Raw genomic sequence first — 24,095 nt, forward strand, 5'->3', positions numbered from 1 at the left:
TGTTGATCCGGCAGATATGACTTCGTTGAAGAAACCAACTACAGAGCATGATCCGGCCCTGAAGTTTAAATAGGCTGATGAGACTAAGCTTGTTGACTTCGTGCCTGGCGATTCGTCCAAGCAATTTAGCATCAGCGCTAACTTGGATCCGAAATAGGAACGTGCGCTCATCGAGTTCATCTGTGAGAATCGGGACATCTTTGCATGGAAGCCTTCTGACATGCCAGGTGTACCGAGAGAACTCGCTGAGCACACTCTCAATGTTGATCCCAAGTATAAACCGGTCAAGCAGTTTCTCTGCCGGTTTAATGAAGAAAGGCGCAAAGCTATTGGAGAGGAAGTAGCCAGGCTCTTGGCGGCTGGATTTATCGTTGAAGTATTCCTTCCTGAGTGGTTGGCTAATCCGGCGCTGGTTCTCAAGAAGAATGGCACATGGCGTATGTGTGTGGACTACACAGATCTCAACAAAGCTTGTCCAGCAGATCCTTTTGCCCTTCCCCGTATTGATCAAATTATTGATGCTACGGCAGGTTGCGAGCGTTTAAGCTTTTTGGATGCATATTCTGGTTACCATCAGATCAAGATGGCAGTTAAGGACCAGGAGAAGACAACCTTCATAACTCCCTTTGGAGCCTTCTGCTATGTGTCCATGCCCTTTGGGCTCAAGAGTGCCCAGGCGACTTATCAACGGTGTGTGCAGAATTGTCTGCATAAACATATCGGCCGAAATGTTCATGCCTATGTGGATGATATTGTGGTAAAATCAAGGAAGAAAGAGGCATTGATTGATGACTTGAAGGAAACCTTTGATAACTTGTAGGTTTATAAAATGATGCTTAATCCGGCCAAGTGTGTCTTTGGTGTACCTGCAGGCAAGCTCTTGGGCTTTTTGGTGTCTAACAGGGGCATCAAAGCTAATCCGGAAAAGATCAAAGCCATCACCTCCTTGGCTAAACCGAAGTGTACCAATGATGTTCAACGCCTGGCAGGCCAGATTGCCGCGTTGAGCCGGTTTGTCAGTGGCCTTGGCGAGAAGGCCATCCCTTTATATCAGATGCTGAAGAAAAACGGATAACTTCGTTTGGAGTGATGCCGCTAATGAAGCATTTGAGGACTTAAAGCGGCAGCTGGCTAATCCACCGATTCTCGCTGCTCCAGTGGACAAAGAACCGTTGTTGCTATATGTGGCAGCTAATGCTCGGGCTGTTAGTGTGGCTATTGTGGTGGAGCACAAGGATGCAGGAATGGAATATCCGGTTCAGCGGCCGGTTTACTATATCAGTGAGGTACTTATTGAGTCCAAGCAGAGGTACCCACATTGGCAAAAATTGGTGTATGGGGTTTTCATGGCAGGCCGGAAGCTTAAGCAGTATTTCCAAGGTCATCCCATCATGGTGGTCAGCTCCGCTCCTTTGGGGGATATAATCCAGAACAGGGAAGCAACTGGTCGGATTGCTAAGTGGGCTATCGAGCTCAGGCCTCACGGGTTGAGATACATACCCCGAACGGCGATCAAATCTCAGGCACTTGTGGATTTCATCAATGATTGGACAGAATTACAAGAGCCAGAGGAGAAGCCGGATCACACATATTGGACTATTCATTTTGATGGGTCCAGGCAATTGGAGGGCTCGGGGGCCGGAGTCATATTAACTTCCCCACGAGGTGATAAGTTTTGTTATGTTCTCTGTTTAATGTTCCCTTGCACTAACAATGCAGCTGAATATGAGGCTTTACTCCATGGTCTTCGGATGGCTAAGGAGATGAACCTAAGCCGAGTTAAGTGCTTCGGTGACTCAGATCTGGTGGCTCAACAAGTGTCCGGCACTTGGGATTCCAAGGACCCACTAATGGCAGCATATCGTCATGAGGTGGATATTGTTGTAGGTCACTTTAAAGGTTATCAGGTGGATCATGTGACCGGCAGAAGAATGAAGCGGCGGACGCTTTAAGCTGCCTGGGTTCCCAACGTAAACCGGTTCCACCTAATGTCTTCCTGGATGTTTTGCATAATCCGTCCGTCAAGCTCCCTGGTGAAGAGGATTTGGCTGTTCCTGATCCGGAGGCTCAGTTGGTGGCGGCTCTTCATGTTATCCCGGATTGGACGGTTCCATATCTGGCATATATAAACCGGGGCGAGTTACCAGAGGATGAAACTTTGGCCAGGCAGATAACCCGGCGGTCGAAGTCCATGACTATTATCAATGGAGAGTTACATCATTGCAGTGTGACAGAGGCGTTTCAACGCTGTGTGTCTCCTGAGGAAGGACATGAAATTTTGCATGAGATCCACGAAGGAGATTGTGGTCACCACGCTGGTTCAAAATCTTTGGTGGCCAAGGCGTTTCGTCACGGTTTCTATTGGTTGACAGCTCATGCTGATGCCGAGGACTTGGTCAAAAGATGTGATGGCTGTCAGAAATTCTCAAGGCGCGCTCATGTACCAGCTCAAGAATTGAGGATGATTCCAATCACCTGGTTGTTTGCAACTTGGGGGCTGGATATGGTTGGGCCTTTCAAGAGGTCCAAGGACAAGAAGAGCCACCTTTTGGTGGCGGTTGACAAGTTTACGAAGTGGGTGGAGGCAGAGCCAATTAGTAAGTGTGACGCAGCCACGGCGGTTCAATTCATCAAGAAGGTGATCTTCCAGTTTGGTTTTCCACACAGCATTATAACAGACAATGGTACCAATCTGTCAAAGGGTGCCATGAAGGAGTTCTGTCAACGTGAGCACATCCGGCTCGACGTGTCATCAGTGGCTCACCCCCAGTCCAATGGTCAAGCGGAGAGGGCCAATCAAGAGATCTTGAGAGGCATCAAACCCCGGCTTATGGTTCCTTTGCAACGGACGTCGGGTTGTTGGGTTGAGGAGTTACCTTCTGCGTTGTGGAGCATCAATACCACACCCAACAGGTCGACAGGGAACACACCATTCTTCATGGTTTATGGAGCGGAAGCAATTCTTCCTAGTGACATCCGTCATGACTCGCCTCGTGTAGCGGCATATGTTGAAGCTGACAACGAGAAGGCATGGCAGGAAGCTCTTGACCTGTTAGATGAGCGTGACATGGCGGTAGCCCGTTCGGCGATTTATCAGCAAGATCCGTGTCGCTATCATAGCCGCCGGGTTAGAACCAGAACCTTTCAAGAAGGTGATTTGGTGCTTCGGCTCATCCAGGATCAGACAGATATGCACAAGCTATCCCCCCCTTGGGAAGGACCCTTTGTGGTCAGCAAGAATCTACACAACGAGTCGTACTACCTAATCGATGTTCGAGAGCGCAAAGACTCACGTAAATCAGAGGAGGAGACCAACCGGCCATGGAATATTGCTCATCTTCGGCCTTACTATACTTGAGCTATAGGCTCTGCTTATGTACATATTATGACATTGTATATATTATGATCAATATAATAAACCGGAACCTTAGCTAAAGCGGGGTATCTGTTGTTTTTCTTACATCATGTGTGGTTACATGGAGCTTACAAAGCGGCGTTCGGTTTACCCCTTGATTTAGCTTCTCAAAGCTTCATATTAGATCACTTGGGGGCTTGGTCGTATCTGAACCATAGCTACACCTCTTGATCGGCGCAATGCCACAGCATCACTTGGGGGCTTGGTCGTATCCGAACCATAGCTACACCTCTTGATCGGCGCAATGCCACAGCATCACTTGGGGGCTTGGTCGTACCCGAACCATAGCTACACCTCTTGATCGGCGCAATGCCACAGCATCACTTGGGGGCTTGGTCGTATCCGAACCACAGTCACACCTCTTGATCCGCTCAAAGCCACATCATCTCACGAGAGGGCCATCCGCGGTACTCACACTTATCTTGAGGCTTTTAGTAGTATCCATTTACTTGTCTATGAACTGCATAAGCGACCAAGTAGTCCTTTACCGCGGACGCGGCTATTCGAATAGTTTTATACCCTGCAGGGTTGTACTTTGTCACACACGCTCTCACCACTTATCGTCGCTACATGACGTGTACTCGGCAACCTTCAAGCGGAAGCCCAACGTGGGTGTCGGCCACAGCCTACCTAAACACTCGAGTCTCTAGTCCAGGTTTATCGCCTATTTAGGTTCCATCCGCAGGGAGTCCGGCCGAGGTTTCCACTTACGGCCCCAAACGATGTGTGCAGGGTTCCCGGACACCAAACGGGCGACTCGGTACACCGTGCCACGAGCCTACCGCATCACAGCCCACCCCTTGGTCAGCGCTGTCCACGGCCTCCAGCTTACTACAAACACCAGAAACTACGTGCAACTCCTGGACAGAGGACAAGGGTGATTAAGAAGCCGAGGGGGTCCATTGGTTTCGGGCCCAATGTGTGGTAGTAGCTGAATCTTAAATCACGCATACAGATCTCAGTTCTTAGGGACGGTCTCAATGAAACAACCCACCATGTACTCCTACATGGCCTCCCATCGATACCTTTACCAAATCGTATTCAACACCTCACTCTCATTATCGACACACACACTTTCACTCTAGTTCATCACCCTGATGAGCCAGACCTGACACAACTCTAAGCGTAGCAAGCATAGCATTGTAGGAACACAACATGGCTCAATCAACTCCTACACATGCTAGTGGGTTTCATCTAGTTACTGTGGCAATGACAGGTCATGCAAAGGAAAGTGGGTTCAACTACCGCAACACACAGCAGTTTGAATCGCGTTGTCTTAATGCAGTAAACGAGAGCAGAAGCGAGAAGATGGGTTTGTATCGAAATGATCAATGGGTTGCTTGCCTAACGGAGTGGTGGTGGGATACTGCCCTTCAGTTGGATACTCGTGAATATCCTCGGAGGCAGGACCTACCACAATGAACACATCGAAGCACAATCAACACCAAGCAAGTGCAACAATATGATGCATGCATGAGACATGGCAAAATGGATGTATTGGGCTAATGCAACTAGGACCAGATGGGTTTGGACTATTTTGAATCAAAGATTCAAATTCCAAGTTCATAAATGGCCCATATTAGTGCTTTATCTTGTTCTGTGTAAAACAGTAGGTTAACTTGCTTAATCATGCATGAAACTAGTACAGATGGATAGAATGGATTTTTCTGATCATTTTTCATATATAAATCTTTTCATTCTGAGCTATAGATTATTTTCTATGATTTTTTGAAGTTTGTGATAATTTCTGGAATTTCCAATATAAGAATAATTCCAGTAATGCTTTACTGCGTCAGCCTGACGTCAGCAGGTCAACGGGGTCGTCCAGGTCAAACCTGACGTGTGGGTCCCCTGTGTCAGTGTCACTGTGAGGTAATTAGCTAATTAGGATTAGTTTTAATCTCTAACTCGGATTAATTAGCAGGCGGGCCCCACTTGTCAGTGACTCTGGAGGGGTCAACCTGTGGTCAACCACGCTGACTCGCCGGCGTTTAGCCGCCGGCGACGTCCAGACGCGGCGGTGGAGTGCGGGATCCCTCCTCCGGCGACCAAATGGACGGCGGAGGGTACCTACGTGTAGCTGGGGGCGAACCGCGTCGACTGGTGGTGGTGGTGGAGCTCGGGGTCGCCGGAATCGACGCCGGCGACGAGCTGTGCGGCTGCCGGGGTACGGGCGTATTTGAATCCGTTGCTAGAGAGCACGGCGAGGGACATGCGATGGTGCTACAGGTTCCTGGCATTGCGGTGGAGCTAATGGCTACGGTGGTGCGGCCATTGGATGGCCGGAGCCTCGTCGGCGACGAGCTCGTGCGGCGGCGCGTACGGGTGAGCTTCATGCAGTGGCTGCGGAGCTCGAGAGGGAGAGAGGAGAGGATGGGAAGGTGGCCATGCTCACGGCGGTTGCGACGGAGCGGACGGCGAGGTCGGAGGCGAGCTGTTGCAGTGGCGACGGCGGAGGGGATCTCTGACGGTGAGCGGCGAAGGCGAGGTCGGAGGCGAGGCTTCGGGGGAAACGAGCGCTCGGGGCTCGACTTGCTCGAAGGAGTGGGCGACGGCGGAGCTGTTGGACACGGTGGAACGGCGCGAGGTCGACGGTGGGAGCGGCTACTCCAGCGAGGTGGCTGCGGCGGCGTCGGCCATGGTGGGGGAAAGGCGAGGGAGAGGCGACGGGGGAGAATGGCGGTGTCCAGAGGCTCGGGGGCGCGTCGAGGGGTTCGTCCAGCGCATCCACGGGCGAGGGCGGCAAGCAGGTGGCGCCGTGGCGAGCTCGCGCTCGCCGGCGTCACCTCTCTGCCTGCTCTGGCGAGAGCAGGCAGCTGATTGGCGCGGGCCAGCACAGTGCTGGGCCGCCAGGTGGGCTGCCAGGCAAGTCCTTCTGCTTTTCTGTTTTCTCTTTTATTTATTTATTTCTGTTCTGTGTTTTGAAATAGTAAAAATACTATTTCATTTGGAAAAATCCTGAAAATATTCTGAGGCACCTATGAAATTATTCTCAACAGCCTAAAAATACCTTCAAGATTATTTGGGCATTTGAAAATATTTATAGAATTAAAAATGCCCAAATGGAAATACTTATGGCTTGTGCAAAAATCCAAGATGGCCTCCAAAAATATGAAACCATTTTTGGCAGAGGTTTTGGCCAGAACCAAAGATGGTGAACATTTATGGAGGGCATTTCAGGTTCATTGAAAAGGATTTTAGTAAACCCTAGTTGTTTCAGGGGGGTGCTGGGGGTTTCTGACATCCCCATTTCAAGTTTCTGTGAAAAATAGACATGATGCAACACTCTAATGCATGAACTAGCTAGGATGTGACAACTCACCCCCACTCAAAAGAATCTCGTCCCGAGATTTAGGATCCGTTGGGAAGAAGGTGGGGTACTCAAGTCGAAGACGATCCTCCCTTTCCCAAGTAGCTTCTTTCTCGGAATGGTGTGACCATTGAACCTTGAGAAACTTGATGTTTTGGCGTCGAGTGGTACGCTCGGCTTGATCAAGGATTCGAACGGGATACTCCCGGTATGTGAGATTATCTTGGAGATCAAGCGTTTCGTGGTCCACTCCACGGATAGGATCTGAGAAGCAACGCCTGAGTTGGGAAACGTGGAAGACGTCATGAACCTTGGAAAGATGCGGAGGTAGTTCCAATTGGTAGGCAACTTCTCCTTGCTTGGCAAGAATGCGAAAGGGTCCAATGTAACGAGGAGCCAATTTGCCTTGGATACCGAATCGATGGGTTCCCTTTAAAGGAGTCACCCGAAGATAAGCCTTCTCGTCAACCTCAAAAGTCATAGCCTTATGTTTGCGATCATAATGGCTCTTTTGGCGAGATTGGGCTGTTTTCAATTTCTCACGAATAATGCGAACCTGCTCTTCTGCTTCCTGAATCATATCCGGGCCAAAGAGTTGTCTTTCCCCGGTTTCTGACCAGTTAAGAGGCGTTCGACATTTTCGTCCATAGAGAACCTCGAAAGGGGCTTTGCCCAAGCTAGCTTGGTAACTATTGTTATAAGCGAACTCGGCGAATGGAAGGCATTTCTCCCAATCCATGCCAAACGAGATGACAGAAGCTCGGAGCATATCCTCCAGAATTTGATTAACTCGTTCTACCTGACCACTTGATTGAGGGTGAAAGGCGGTGCTAAAAGAGAGACGAGTTCCCATAGCATTTTGGAAACTTTCCCAAAATCGAGAGGTGAAGAGACTTCCACGGTCTGAATTAATTTCCAATGGAACACCATGAAGAGACAGTATTCGGGAGATGTACAAGTCTGCTAGCTGGCTAGCGGTTATACTCTCACGAACGGGTAGGAAGTGGGCTACTTTGGAAAGACGATCGACAACAACGAAGATAGCATTATTCCCTCTCTTGGTCCTGGGAAACCCGGTAATGAAATCCATACCGATTTTATCCCATTTCCATTCAGGAATAGCCAGAGGCTGAAGGGTGCCAGCAGGCCATTGATGCTCTGCTTTAACACGGCGGCAGACGTCGCAGTTAGCAATGTATTGAGCAATTTCTCTCTTCATCCTAGTCCACCAAAACCTCTGGCGTAGGTCTTGATACATTTTAGTACTACCGGGATGAATGGTGAGAGGAGATTCGTGAGCTTCCTTAAGGATCAATCGCCTCAGGTTGCGTACCTTGGGAACCACTAGGCGGTCTCCAAAGAACACAACACCTTGGTCATCAACGGAGAAACAATCCGCAACTCCTTTCTTGATGTTTCTCTTAATACGGGAGATTCCCGGATCTACCTTCTGAGCTTTAATGATCTGATCCGTAAGGGTAGGTTTCGTCACCAGGGTGGATAGAAAACCTCGAGGAACAATGTGAAGGTTAAGCTTACAGAATTCCTCGTGGAGAAGTGGTTGACTTTGTTGTAACATCAAGTTGTTACAATAGGATTTACAGCTTAGCGCATCAGCCATGACGTTGGCTTTGCCCGGGGTGTAAGTTATTCCTAAGTCGTAATCTGTGATCAACTCGACCCAACGTCTTTGCCTGAGATTCAAATCCGGTTGGGTGAAAATGTATTTCAGACTCTGCTGGTCGGTGAAAATCTCGCAACGATTACCGAGAAGGTAATGTCGCCATGTTTTGAGTGCATGGACTACGGCTGCAAGCTCTAGATCATGTGTGGGATAATTATCCTCATGTGGACGCAACTGTCGGGAAGCGTAGGCAATCACATGACGATCTTGCATGAGTATGCAACCTACTCCTTGTCGCGAGGCGTCGCAATAGATAACAAAGTCCTTAGAAAAATCTGGTGGTACGAGTACGGGGCCAGATGTCAGGCGTCTTTTCAGTTCCTGAAAGCTGAACTCGCACTGTGGGGTCCACTCGAACTTTTTATCTTTCTTGAGGAGTTCGGTTACAGGTTTAGCAACCTTGGAGAAATTCTCGACGAAGCGGCGGTAGTAGCTCGCTAAGCCAAGGAAACTCCGAACTTGCTTAGCCGATTCAGGGGGAGTCCAGTCAAGGATGGCTTGAACTTGCTCGGGATTGACAGCAATACCTTTACCAGAGATTACATGGCCTAGATAGGTCACTTCTGGCAACCAGAATTCACACTTAGAGAATTTAGCATAAAGGCGATGCTCTTGAAGTTTCGTCAGTACTAGCCTTAAATGCTCGGCATGTTCTGCCTCGTTCTTGGAGTAGATGAGTATATCATCGAGGTATACTACGACGAATTTATCCAAATACTCCATGAAGATTGAGTTCATTAACCGAGAGAAGGTGGCTGGAGCATTGGTTAAACCGAAGGACATGACAATATACTCGTGTTGGCCATAACGAGTAACAAAGGCCGTTTTAGGAATGTCCCCGTTCTTGATTTTGATTTGATGGTAGCCCAACCTCAAATCCATTTTAGAGAAGACTGAGGATCCAGCGAGCTGATCATACAGATCGTTGATCCTGGGAAGCGGATACTTGTTCTTGATTGTGACTAGGTTGACGGGTCGGTAATCTACAACCATCCGATCCGTACCATCCTTCTTCTTGACGAAGAGGACGGGGCAAGCCCACGGAGAAGAACTAGGACGGATGAAACCCTTTTTCAAGGACTCATCGAGTTGTTTCTTAAGCTCGGCTAGCTCTAGGGGTGACATCTTATAGGGTCTTCTAGAGATTGGGACGGTTCTTGGAACAAGGTCTATCACGAACTCAACATCCCTGTCAGGTGGAATACCTGGCAGTTCTTCAGGGAAGACATCCGGGAAGTCACGGACTACCGGCACATCTTCGAGGTCTGGAAGAGGGTTGGCATTTAATGAGTAAAGCTGGCGCTTAGACACTCGGGTCAAAACGTTGACTGTCTTGCCCGACGGATGGGTGAGTTGAACAGTTCTAGTGGAGCAATCAATCTTAGCATAATGAGCTGACATCCAGTCCATACCCAAGATGATGTTTATGTCCGAGGACTTGAGAGCTATTAGTGATGCAAGGAAGACCAATCTGTCAACAAGAATTTCATTTCCATGGCTTATCTTAGAGGTTTGCCACTTAGAACCAGGAGTTTGAATTACCATGGAGGTGGGCATGTCACAAAATGTGGTGTTGTGTAATCGAGCATAGCTCTCAGAGATAAATGAATGAGATGCTCCAGTATCGAAAAGAACAGTTGCCGGATGGCAATTAACAAGGAGCGTACCAAGGACGACATTGGGATCCTCATGGGTTTCCTCAGCTGAAACGTAGTTGACATGGCCACGTGCAGTGGTGGCTGGCTTGGCGTAGTAAGTCTTTCCTGCTGGCTCACCACGGCCAACGGACTGTCCAGGTTGATTGAGGTTGTTTCGGGGGCACTCGCGCAAATAGTGACCCGTTTCTCCACACTTGAAGCATGTCACAATGTTGGGGCGTGGAGCAGCATTGGCAGCGGGGCCACCATAGACCTTGGGTGGTGCATGCTGCTGGTTGGGGCGAGGCGCCTCGAAGGATGGCCTCGGAGTGAACCTGGGTGGCAGAGCAGTGTTTGGAATCCAGACCCGGCGCTTCTGGGATCCGGAGCCGGATGAGGAACCAAAATCGCGAGAGTGCTTGCGTGTAGTGTCATAGTCAGTCTGTCCTGTCTCGGCACTTATGGCCTTATTGACCAACTTTTGGAAGGAGGTGCACTCATGCAGACGAAGATCACGGCGAAGCTCAGGGCTAAGTCCCTTGCGGAACCTTGCCTGCTTCTTGGCGTCGGTGGATACCTCTTCAGGAGCATAGCGTGCTAGATTTCCAAACTCACGGCTGTATGCATCCACGGTCAGTCTGCCTTGGGTGAAGTTGCAGAATTCTTCCCGCTTACGATCTATGAGACCCTCCGGAATGTGATGCTCACGGAAAGCCTCACTGAATTCAGCCCAAGTAGTGATTTGGCCAGCTGGGCGCATAGCCTCAAAGTTTTCCCACCAAAGGCTAGCAGGGCCTTCGAGGTGATAGGCAGCGTAGGTAACCTTATCCGCTTCAGCTACGTTGGCAGAACGTAGCTTATGGGTGATACTGCGAAGCCAATCATCCGCATCAAGGGGCTCGACGGAATGATTAAACTTCGGTGGGTACAACTGGATAAAGTCATTGATGGACACCGGGTCGTTCCTCTGGTGACGTGCAGTATTCTGCTCAATTCGCTCTAGCAAGCGGTTAGTCTCACGCTTGTTTCTTTCTGCCTCCAGCATAACTTCGGCTAGTGAAGGCGGTTGGGGCAGATTCTCCGCCCTGGCTGCATTGGCTTCACCCTGCACCTGGACAGCAGGGTTGTTGCGGGTGTTAACCATCCTAGGAAAAACAAAACAACGGTTTAGACGAGGATGGCTAAATCTTGATAGGGAAATGCGGAATGTAATGGATAACACGGAGTGCGGAGATGATCATCAGTATGACATGGTAACATAGCAACATACATGTACCAACGGTCATACACACCATACATAGTTTAGTACAAGCCCAGGCTAAGGTACAACTACGATGAAGGACGGTACATCTCATCAGAGGCATTCCAAGCTCCTATACATTATTTTTCTACACCTCCGGAACGTGATACACACCAAGTCGTATCCCACAAGACACGCAGGACTGTGGAGATTACAACTGTTACAATACTAGTGGAACTACTACCAACTCAGACATCTCCGTAGTAATCCTCATAGAAGTCACCACCATGTCTTGGGAGCTGAACATGATCATCTGGAAATAGTCGGTCCTGTGGAGCTTGCGGTCCATAAGGACTCGGGTGTGGCCTTGGTCCAACAAACGGTGGCAGACGGGGTCCACGAGGAGGGGTGATGCCTCCTACATCACACCATTCCATACATTCTGGCAGACCATATCGCACGGGGTACAAGTCCCTCATGTCCATAAACCCAGCTTGCACGGCAGGTGCAAACCGTGTCAGAGTGGCCCAGTGATCAGCACGAGCATTAAAGAGCTCCATTCGCAAGGCACGATTCTCACGGTCCTTGTCCTCAAGCATCTCGGTGGTGGTACGGAGTAGTGAGCCCTCATGGGTAGAATCACAGTAAGTGGCCTGATAGTACCCCTGTGCCCCAGGGAGTGCTGCTGGCATATAGTAGAAGTCAGTGTTCTGAAGCAAGGCAGTTCTGGCTCGCATGATAGTCATCATTGAGTAAGCTGCGTCCTGCACGGACATCTCGATAGTAACCCCAAGTCCATAAGAGCAATGGAGGGGTTCAGTGGCTCCAGGATAGGATGGGTAAATCCTGACTGTGCAAAGATATTGACTTTGATTAAAGTCTCGAAACTGCTCCTCGACGGTATACTCGGGATACCAACGATAGCCTGTCTCAACCCTCACTCGGACCAACATGGCCGTGTGACCAGGTACGCCGATGCACCGGGTCAGACGAACCACTTGATTCTGGGAACGGGTGGCCATCTGAAAGCACGAAATAATGCAAGGCATTAGTAATTCTAGGAGAATTCGGACAGCATAACGGCTGTAAATGCTCGAAAAAGGATTTGAGACATTCGCAACAGTTTTGCAATACCACTCAACAACATCATGTCAAGGTTCTGGTTCAACCGACAACATACTAGGATAGTAGAGACTGAACCGAAGCATGGAACCAACCATCCTATAAGTTACTACGGATTAGTAACACGTGAACCTGGTAGAGAGGAGAGAGCCTAGTCCTTAACCCACGTAGAATGAGTAGAGAATGACTCAGATCAGAGGGCATGAGGTAAAGGAGTAAAAGCACCTTACGTTCCCTCCCACAATCAATTCCCCTACATATAACTAAAGCATTTCTAGACTCGACATCGACCAGTTTGGCTTATCGCACCTACAGGCAGTCCGGCTCTGATGCCAACGCTGTCAGGACCCCGGTTCCAAGTCACACCGATCTAGCGTGTAACACCTCATATCACATTGCGGCCTCACGCACGGTACTCCCACGGGTGTCGCCTTACCATGGCCCGGGACCGTTTGCGCCTTTTGGCTCACGTATATGACAATGTCGCTAGCATCCATATGACAGAGAACCCGGGCCGACATGGCTAGTTGTGAACCCAAAGCGGCACTAACGTATGGGGACAGGCATACATGAATCAACATCGAACGTGTCAGTCAGCAGCGTGTGAATCCAGGCTGTAGCACTGGGCTAACAGGACTCCGGGAACCCGGGCTGTAGCAGGCTAGGCAGGACTCCGGATGTCACCGCGTGACATTTCCCCGAAGGGACAGACACAGGAACGATATGAATCACATGCCGGCCAGTCAGGTGTCCAGAGCAGTAGTGCTGGGCTAGCAGGACTCCGGTGAACCGGGCTGTAGCGGACTACTATGGCTCAAGGAGGCACTAGACTACATTTCCCCATAAGAGAGGCTGCCAAGGATAAACAACTAGATTGTCTGATCCCACACATACAATGCATTTCAAACATACACACAATATGCTCGATATGTGCAAATACAACATGGCATCACAACAAAACTCTACAACTCAAAGTACTTTATTTAAAGGGCTCCGGAGAGCCTTACATAACTTGTTCATACAGATAGGGGTCACATGACCCGACACTCAAGTCATACAATCATACAAGCACATGCGGAAGCAAACTGTCTGGGTACAGACACTAGAAAGAAAGAAGGCTTGACGAAGCCTGTCTATCTACATAGGCCCTTCACAAGCCTAGATCACCACCTGGGTGGCAAGTCACTCGTCGTCGTCGAGTTCTACGTAGAACCCATCAGAAGGGGCGGTGTTGTCGTCTGAAAACAGTAATTGAAGCAACATGAGTACAAAGGTACTCAGCAAGTCTTACAACAGATCCTACTATACATGTTCGTTCTCAAGAAGGTAGTGGGGTTATTGCAGCAAGCCAGCTTTGACTCTTGGCTAAGCTATCCTACGATACACCACTTGTGAAATAGTTTTCGCACACGAGTCCACTAATCACCATCTCAATACCCCACCGTGGATCCTCCCTCGTCATCCCATGAGAGGGCCATCCGCGGTACTCACACTTATCTTGAGGCTTTTAGTAGTATCCATGTACTTGTCTATGAACTGCATAAGCAACCAAGTAGTCCTTTACCGCGGACGCGGCTATTCGAATAGTTTTATACCCTGCAGGGGTGTACTTCGTCACACACGCTCTCACCACTTATCGTCGCTACACGACGTGTACTCGGCAACCTTCAAGCGGAAGCCCAACGTGGGTGTCGGCCACAGCCTACCTAAACACTCGAGTCTCTAGTCCAGGTTTATCGCCTATTTAGGTTCCATCCGCAGGGAGTCCGGCCGAGGTTTCCACTTACGGCCCCAAACGATGTGTGCAGGGTTCCCGGACACCAAACGGGCGACTCGGTACACCGTGCCACGAGCCTACCGCATCACAGCCCACCCCTTGGTCAGCGCTGTCCACGGCCTCCAGCTTACTACAAACACCAGAAACTACGTGCAACTCCTGGACAGAGGACAAGGGTGATTAAGAAGCCGAGGGGGTCCATTGGTTTCGGGCCCAATGTGTGGTAGTAGCTGAATCTCAAATCACGCATACAGATCTCAGTTCTTAGGGACGGACTCAATGAAACAACCCACCATGTAGTCCTACATGGCCTCCCATCGACACCTTTACCAAATCGTATTCAAGACTTCACTCTCATTATCGACACACACACTTTCACTCTAGTTCATCACCCTGATGAGCCAGACCTGACACAACTCTAAGCGTAGCATTGTAGGAACACAACATGGCTCAATCAACTCCTACACATGCTAGTGGGTTTCATCTAGTTACTGTGGCAATGACAGGTCATGCAAAGGAAAGTGGGTTCAACTACCGCAACACACAGCAGTTTGAATCGCGTTGTCTTAATGCAGTAAACGAGAGCAGAAGCGAGAAGATGGGTTTGTATCGAAATGATCAATGGGTTGCTTGCCTGACGGAGTGGTGGTGGGATACTGCCCTTCAGTTGGATACTCATGAATATCCTCGGAGGTAGGACCTACCACAATGAACACATCGAAGCACAATCAAAACCAAGCAAGTGCAACAATATGATGCATGCATGAGACATGGCAAAATGGATGTATTGGGCTAATGCAACTAGGACCAGATGGGTTTGGACTATTTTGAATCAAAGATTCAAATTCCAAGTTCATAAATGGCCCATATTAGTGCTTTATCTTGTTCTGTGTAAAACAGTAGGTTAACTTGCTTAATCATGCATGAAACCAGTACAGATGGATAGAATGGATTTTTCTGATCATTTTTAATATATAAATCTTTTCATTCTGAGCTATAGATTATTTTCTATGATTTTTTGAAGTTTGTGATAATTTCTGGAATTTCCAATATAAGAATAACTCCAGTAATGCTTTACTGCGTCAGCCTGACTTCAGTGTGATGTCAGCAGGTCAACGGGGTCGTCCAGGTCAAACCTGATGTGTCGGTCCCCTGTGTCAGTGTCACTGTTAGGTAATTAGCTAATTAGGATTAGTTTTAATCTCTAACTCGGATTAATTAGCAGGCGGGCCCCACTTGTCAGTGTCTCTGGGGGGTCAACCTGTGGTCAAACCACGCTGACTCGCCGGCGTTTAGCCGCCGGCGACGTCCAGACGCGGCGGTGGAGTGCGGGATCCCTCCTCCGGCGACCAAATGGACGGCGGAGGGTACCTACGTGTAGCTGGGGGCGAACCGCGTCGACTGGTGGTGGTGGTGGAGCTCGGGGTCGCCGGAATCGACGCCGGCGACGAGTCGTGCGGCTGTCGGGGTACGGGCGTAGTTGAATCCGTTGCTAGAGAGCACGGCGAGGGACATGCGATGGTGCTATAGGTTCCTGGCGTTGCGGTGGAGCTAATGGCTACGGTGGTGCGGCCGTTGGATGGCCGGAGCCTCATCGGCGACGAGCTCGTGCGGCGGCGCGTACGGGTGAGCTTCGTGCAGTGGCTGCAGAGCTCGAGAGGGAGAGAGGAGAAAATGGGAAGGTGGCCATGCTCACGGCGGTTGCGACGGAGCGGACGGCGAGGTCGGAGGCGAGCTGTTGCAGTGGCGACGGCGGAGGGGATCTCCGACGGTGAGCGGCGAAGGCGAGGTTGGAGGCGAGGCTTCAGGGCAAACGAGCGCTCGGGGCTCGACTTGCTCGAAGGAGTGGGCGACGGCGGAGGGGATCTCCGACGGTGAGCGGCGAAGGCGAGGTCGGAGGTGAGGCTTCGGGGCAAACGAGCGCTCGGGGCTCGACTTGCTCGAAGGAGTGGGCGACGGCGGAGCTGTTGGACACGGTGGAACGGCGCGAGGTCGACGGTGGGCGCGGCTACTCCGGCGAGGTGGTTGCGGCGGCGTCGGCCATGGTGGGGGAAAGGCGAGGGAGAGGCGACGGGGGAGAATGGCGGTGTCCAAAGGCTCGGGGGCGCGTCGAGGGGTTCGTCCAGCGCATCCACGGGCGAGGGCGGCAAGCAGGTGGCGCCGTGGCGAGCTCGCGCTCGCCGGCGTCACCTCTCTGCCTACTCTGGCGAGAGCAGGCAGCTGACTGGCGCGGGCCAGCACAGTGCTGGGCCGCCAGGTGGGCTGCCAGGTAAGTCCTTCTGCTTTCTGTTTTCTCTTTTATTTATTTATTTCTGTTCTGTGTTTTGATATAGTAAAAATACTATTTCATTTGGAAAAATCCTGAAAATATTCTGAGGCACCTATGAAATTATTCTCAACAGCCTAAAAATACCTTCAAGATTATTTGGGCATTTGAAAATATTTATAGAATTAAAAATGCCCAAATGGAAATACTTATGGCTTGTGCAAAAATCCAAGATGGCCTCCAAAAATATGAAACCATTTTTGGCAGAGGTTTTGGCCAGAACCAAAGATGGTGAACATTTATGGAGGGCATTTCAGGTTCATTGAAAAGGATTTTAGTAAACCCTAGTTGTTTCAGGGGGGGGTGCTGGGGGTTTCTGACATCCCCATTTCAAGTTTCTGTGAAAAATAGACATGATGCAACACTCTAATGCATGAACTAGCTAGGATGTGACACTCTTTCTTTTGATAAGATTGGTGATGTTTTCAAACCGGTGTTTATGAACCCGGTTAGGCTGTCAACTACAAGTTGTCAGTACATGATCAAGTTATAATCCGGAGACTATCAGCCTGGTCTGGTTTTGACTGAAAGTCACCAGTAGGGAATAAACCGGTGTTTATCACAACCCGGAGCGATTTTATTGTAAACTGGAATCATATAACAGGAGTTACTTTTACTCCGGATTAGGGTTATTACCCTCATTATAAAGTTGGTCAGCCAACACTATGCCTAAAGGTCACAGGTATCATATATTTCCATATTTGGTTATCTTTTACAACCTTGGTTATAAACCTTGGTCATGTATATATTTGGGTATCATCACCCGCCCGGTGGTAAACCGCCAGGGCGCTTTAAGCTCCTTATCTGCAGGAACAACTTGAATAAATAGCTATGGATTATAAACATTGTATCTTAAGCATGGCGGATTAACATGCATCAGTCGCAGATAAATATGCACGAAGGCATAACAGACCAAGTGTTTTAACTAGCCTATTACAAGGCGTTTTAGTGCCAAAAGGGATAATTGTTTCTCAATAAGCATTGCAGCAAGTGGAAGACTAAACCGGCCCCCGTATTATGATTGCTTGTCAGCTTGACCTGACGGCTGCGGATCATCTTGCACCGGTTCATCTTCTTCGTCTCTACCCAGCGGCTGGAAGTCAACAGTTGTCCAGTCGATCGCAGTTAAAGCTTGGAACACAGCTTCGTCGCTTATAAGGGTTGACGGTTCAATATCAGGGGAATAAGTGTGCTTACGGATTGGAGGGATCAGATTTTGCGCTTCTGGAATTGGCGCCGCAACCCGTCTGTTCTTATCATCATAGCTTGCCTGATAATATGAGAGGTCAACTTCCTCAGCCAATTGACAAGCTAGTGGACATACTTCCCGGTTTATGGCACGGAGATCCTCCTGGCCAAATTCTGATCCATCTTCTTTTAAGCTTGGGAAGCCTTTAGCCACGTCCACCAGATCAAGATCAGGCACCCACGCCTTTGCCCGGGTTAGAGCGGTCAGAGCTCCGGCCCTTGCCGTAGCTTTCTTTAGTTCTTCAACCCGGGCAGGCAGCATGGATAGCCTTTCTAAGGTGTCCTTGATCAATGTTGGAGGAGGTTTATTGTGTGAAGCGATACAAATGATCCGCTGCGCGCCGGTATATAGCTGCTCTATCAGACTATAGGACGCTTTCAACTTCTTCTGTACATCAGAGCCCAGATGGCTAATGCGAGTTCCTGCATCATTATAAACGTCAGTAAACCAGCCACACATGGGAAGATATGTTGAAAGTATAAAGCAACGATGCTTACCAAACACAGCAGCGATCATAGCATGTACTTGCCGCTTTACACCAGTCAGCTCGTCTACCACCGGTTTGAGAGCTGCTTCGGCGTCTTCAGCTCTTTTCCGCAAAGCGGATTTCTCTGTCTTCCAATCCGCCCGCTCCTTGGCGAAGCTCTCCTTTAGCTTTTCCATAGCGGCTAAGGCGCTCGTCAGCTCATCTTTTGCTTTGGAAGTTTTGGCCTGTTGGGACTTGATGTTCTCTTGCAGATCTGCGGTTTGACTTTCCTTCTTGCTCAGTTCAGCCTATAAAGAGACAGATACATAATGAGTTAACAGTACATATTTGAAGTAACAAGCACATAACAAGTTATGCCCTTGATACTTGGGGGCTAATGCATATTTGCTCCATATCAGAAATTTCTACAAGTCCCAAGCACAATACAAGTATTAATCTTGGCACCTGGGGGCTAATGTGTGTTTGCTCAAAAAACTGTTGGTATGGGAATTCTTCTACAGTCCCGGTTCATCTTTATAAAGTTAAACCGGCCCTTGGGGGCTATACCGGTGAAAGAGCAGTATGGCAAATTTTAAGGAACCGGTTCATCTTAAAAAGGTAATCCGTTCCCTGGAGGCTAAATATGCAAAGTTAAGTTATGACAAAAGTCCCGGTTTAGATTGATATCATAAAACGTTACTTGGGGGCTACTAGGAGTTGATAAACTGCAATTGGACAAAAGAGAAAAATAGTAGTTACCTCATATCGCTCCTTCATCAAGTTTACCAAACTAGCTTCATAGTCACGGCTGGTATACACACGGTTCAAGAAGCCAGAGTGAATGTCTTGAGCATTGAGATGGGCGTAGCTTGATAAATCGGCATTCCATTTGCCTTTGCCGATAGCAGAGAGCTCATCCTTGGAAGTATGTTTTGACAAAGCGACAGGATTGCCAGGAGTGGTGTGGCCAGTGCCAGTAATCATAATTTCATCATCTTTGTCATCAGCAGCCTTCACTAGAGTTGGCGGTTTGTCAGTATCCTTAACTGGACTGACCGGTTTATCATCAGTTCGGACAGGGCTGGTTGGCTAGTCTGCATGGCTTGTAGCGTCAACTTGCACTTGTTTGGCAAGGAAGTCATGGTCTTGAGGCGGCGGATCATTAAGCATGGCGTCAGTGTCGGTTTCTTCCGAATCTGGAGTTGTTTCCGGTTCAGCAGCTACATTATCATCAGCCGGTTTGCTTAATCGAGCCTTCTTGCTGGGTCTTGGCTTGGCGCTGAGAAAAGATAGACATAAGGATCAGTACAGTATGTAAAGATAACACATCAAGAATAAAGACACGTGCATAGCTCACCCAGGAACTGTTTTGAGGGGTGGAAGCTGTGTGGCCGATGACTCGCCAGAGGATGAGTGAGAAGTACCCTGATAATTTGAATCATACGGGTTAAGAGGCTGGTGGAAACAACCTGCTTTTGGGCATGAAGTATCAATGGAATAAGAGACCTCTGATCGGCGTTTCCGAACCGGACTGTTCGGTAAACCGGCGGAGGTAACTACCTGGCCGCTGTGCCGGGTTGTACGGCGAGCCTCGTGCTGCTGCGTCTTCAAAAGAAAGTTTGGGTTCAAGTAAGCAAGAGGGTGAGAAAATTTTACTTTCCGGTTTGCTTGACGGATTTTTGATGTTGGCAGAGGATCTGAATCAGAGGAAAGAATGGTTACCTCTACGTCCTCAACATGACTGCCTTCAGAGTCGTCCTGATAATAATCATTGTCAATGAGATGTACGAAAAATGAACCAAGAGAGTCAAGTTCTACCTCTGGTTCCGGATTACCCACATCACCATCAGCTGGTGGATCGGAGGATGCAGTGGTCCTTCTCTTGGCAGGTTTTTAACAACCTTGGTCTTTGGACGAACTGGCTTGACCGGTTTGTCTTGCGGCTTCGTCGGTTTGTCTTGTGATGTTTTCTTGTTCCAGAACGGATCATCACCCTGTCAGAAATAATCACACTTTCAGAAATTATTTGGACAGAAGCAACTTCAGATAAAAAGATTATATGATTCTTATAGCTGGTGGTTTGTTGAAGGTGCAGAAAGGGATTAGTCCGGTTTGGGCACGAACAGCCTCCGGTTCATTCAGTATCTTTTTTACAGCCTCAGTGACTTCTGCATCTGTAAGCTGAATGTCAATGTGCTGCTGAGCATCCTTCAAACTCCCTGTATACTCAAACATCAAACCAGAGCGCCGGCTTAAGGGAAGAATACTCCAGCTTATCCAACAACGAGCAAGATCAACTCCTGTCAAACCGTTTGCCATGAAGGCTCTAAGCTTTGATAATTGAGGAGCATAGTTGGCCCTTTCTCTTGTAGTCAAGCTCTAAAGAAAAGGATGTGTGTTGCTTAGGCGTTCAGGGCGGTAACCCGACAGGGGGTTTTCATCAGGTGCAGATGTATCCATGCAATAAAACCAAGTCTGGTTCCACTCTTTGGGGTGACTGTGGAGTTTGGGATGAGGGAAGGTGACTTCTTTCCTTTTCTGAACCGCCATTCCGCCCAGTTCCGTGTTGGGTCCATCCGAGAACTCTGTGCGACGGTTTAAGTGAAAGAAATCCCTAAACATTTCAACAGTAGGTTCCTCTTTCAGATAAACCTCACAGAAGACTTGGAAGTGGCAGATGTTGGTCACAGAATTGGGACCGATGTCTTGAGGGCGCAGTTGAAAATTGGCTAGTACATCTCGGAAATTTTTTGAACCGGGAGGGCTAAAACCTCGTCCGAGATGATCAGCAAACACGACTACCTCTCAATCCTTGGGTGTAGGAGGATTTTACGGGCCAGGGACCCTCCAGTGGATGACATCTTTCTTGGCTAAAGCGCCCGTTTTAACAAGATTGTTTAACTATTCTTGGTTACACGAGAAGGAGCCCAATTGCATTCATAGACTTGCTTGGCCATGGCAATGAAGGATCTGAAACATGATTATTACCGGTTTAAGATTTGCAGTGGACAACTACACAGCGGTATAAGGATACAAGCATATTGATAAACCGGATTTGGTTATTCGTAAACCGGAGTCTGACAAGGGAAACGGTGTAATGCATTGACGGTTCAACAGGGGACTAATGGTATCTACCGGGTCATCATTTTTTCTATGAAGTTAAACCGCCCAATCTGGTATTCAAAGTGTGTAAGTGAAGGAAGAAACAAGTTTCACATCTTGCTATGGTAATTTCAGATCTACCGCGCGTTGGAAAAACAAAATATATCCTGACCTAATTTCCAGCGTGCTAAAAGTTCACCAAGTTGAGATGAGTTGGATACCAAACAGGTGCTAAAACTACTACGACGCGAGATCTATGTGGTTTTTGGATCTAATCCATGGATATAAATAAGGATAAAGAAGGGCGGCGACGAACACTGATGAATGTCGAAACCCTAATGGTGGATCTGGAGCAAGGAAGAGGAAACTTACCGATACTGATGGCACAGCGGAGGAGCGCCGCATTTGTCTAGTACGATCAGGTTGATGCAGCGGCCGGAGTTGAAGATGAGGGCGAAGCTTGACGACGGCGGCTGCGTGTGACGGTCAGGTCGGCGCAAGGAAGAAGAAAGATGAAGAGGCAAGGGGGAAAAATGGAAAGACCCCCTGGCCCTATTTATAAGGGCAGAAAGATAAACGTCAGGCGCAAAAATCGAGGAGCCGAATTTTTGGATATGAGGCGGAGCTGTCGCCTCGATTGTCGGAGGCTCATTAATGAAGATGGGTTATACATAGTTTTAAAAGAAACAGGTGATGTCTCGACGGTTTGTCATGGTCCTAGAAGATGATGTCACGGCGGTTTACAAGATTATGTGAAGATGTTGAAGAAGAAGTTTTCTTAAGTATTGAGGATTGACATGAACCAGTTCAAATCAATCTGGGGCCTAATGTTGGGGATATTACCACTGGGCATAAACCGGCCAGGAGAGGCCGGGTTAACCCCATAAGTAGTTCATCCGTATCTGAAGTCCATGAAGACAGACGGTGACGCTTTATGAAGGCCCAGGGCCCAAAGCTGGTTTAAGGCCTGTAGACATAAACCGGCATTGATATGTAAACTTGTGTTGTAAGATAGAAGTAGCAGAGACCGAGCCGGACACGATAATGAGCCGGCCTCTGGATTCTGAAAACCGACGGGCATCAACCCATGTATATAAGGGGACGACCCGGCGGCGGTTTAGGGACGACAGACAACAACTCGAGACTCAGGCAAAGCATATTCGCTCCCTGGTCATCGAAACCCCATTAATTCCATCACAACTAGACGTAGGCTTTTACCTTCATCGTAAGGGGCCGAACTAGTTTAAAACTCTCTTGCATCCCTTGTCCGCTTTAACCCCTTTAAGCTAACCCGTAGCGATGGCTCCACGACTAAGTCCTTTCTCTAGGACATCTGCCGTGACAAAACCACGACACCGCCCCCATCAACCACACTGCCCCGAGGGGCGTCCCCAGCAAGGGTGCCAAGCACCGAGCCCACGCACATGGAGGAGGAGGAGGAGGAGAACTTGGGCACTGGTGGCTTCGCCTCGACAGCAGATGTTGGCGGGGAGGGGACTTCTGCTTCCCAGCCTGGCATTGGTAAGTCTCTGGCCTTCCGTCCCTGCTCTCTCTCTTATTTTTGAATCTTTCATCTTGGCTCTACCTCACCCTCTTCTTGATATCTAGATCCTTTCTCCGCGGACCGGGAGGACCTGGACACCGTCATCGAGGAATTGGCCAAGGACGCCATGGCGGAGGCCGAGAAGATCGCCGCCATGGAAAAGTCCAGTGGTGTTGCGGAGGACGCCGCCGAAGGGCCTGCCGGGGAGCCCGACATGGCTACTGCCGAGGAAGCCAACAAGGGGCCTGCAGGAGAGACCGGCGAGGCCACCGCCGAGGAGGAGGTGGTCGATGACCAGCCTTCCTCCTGCGATGCCTCTGGCTCCGGCAATTATCTGAGGGTGGGCGGCAATCTGTTCGTCCACCTTCCAGGTGTGTCGAGCACCAAAACGCCCGTTGAGGGAGAGGTGTTCGACGACGAAGTGCTTGCCGCCGCTGGGCTTGAGGTCGTCGACGAGCCGAGCACTGGTGGCGATGCCTCCCAGGAGGAGCGGCTCCTCCAGGCCATGGACGCCAGCTTCCGGAAGCTCCAGGCACTCCACCGCGCCCGCCTGGACAAGGCCAAGTCCAGGATGGCCGTGGCGGCGAAGGCGGAGGAGGACCTCAAGGTGCGCATCGCCGAGGTGCAGACTTGGTTCCGCCAAGCCTGTGAAGAGCTGAAGACCGCCCGGGGCAAGCTGGCCAAACGCGAGGTGGAGCTCACCATGCAGCGGGCTGACATTGAGAAGGCCCAAGAGACGGCGGAAAACATGGCCGCCGCCGCCGAGGCCGCCCGGACCCAGCACGAGGCTGCGCTGAACTCCCAGGAGGAGTATCTCGCCAAGCACGAGGCAGACATCGATGCCAAACTCTGCGCCAAGGACACGATACGATCATGAAACAATTTGCATTGGGTACTGAAATGATCACGTTCATTGCAAAGTTCACAAGTACGGCTAAGAAAGTTTAAATTTTCAGCACAAAAATCTAGCCTTTCTTGCAACCATTTAGTTTCCAAATACTTATGCCTGTTGCAAAATCTATCTTCCCTGTTTGCTATGTACTTGCAAACTCTATGCACTCCATAAAAATCGACATGCTTATAAGAGATAGTTTCATCATAACTAGTGCAATCATCATTAGTACTATGGATATTCAAAGGGTACATACTAACAATATTACAATCATGCCCATCATTCAAAGATTTAGTGCCAAACATTTTAATGCATTCTACTTCTAACACTTT

At 49.3% G+C, this 24,095-nt stretch overlaps 1 protein-coding gene across 1 annotated transcript in view; it reads left to right on the top strand.

Moving 5' to 3' along the window:
* The first annotated feature begins 22,998 nt into the window (after positions 1 to 22,998).
* LOC123171167 (E3 ubiquitin-protein ligase ATL4-like) overlaps positions 22,999 to 24,095 on the top strand; it is a 106,529-nt gene continuing 105,432 nt past the window's right edge. Inside the window, exon 1 of the mRNA XM_044588787.1 lies at positions 22,999 to 23,242. Within this exon, the coding sequence (XP_044444722.1) occupies positions 22,999 to 23,242 (244 nt within the window). The remainder of the gene's footprint in view (positions 23,243 to 24,095) is intronic.

Source organism: Triticum aestivum, chromosome 7D, assembly GCF_018294505.1.
Source record: "Triticum aestivum cultivar Chinese Spring chromosome 7D, IWGSC CS RefSeq v2.1, whole genome shotgun sequence".
NCBI lineage: Eukaryota > Viridiplantae > Streptophyta > Magnoliopsida > Poales > Poaceae > Triticum > Triticum aestivum.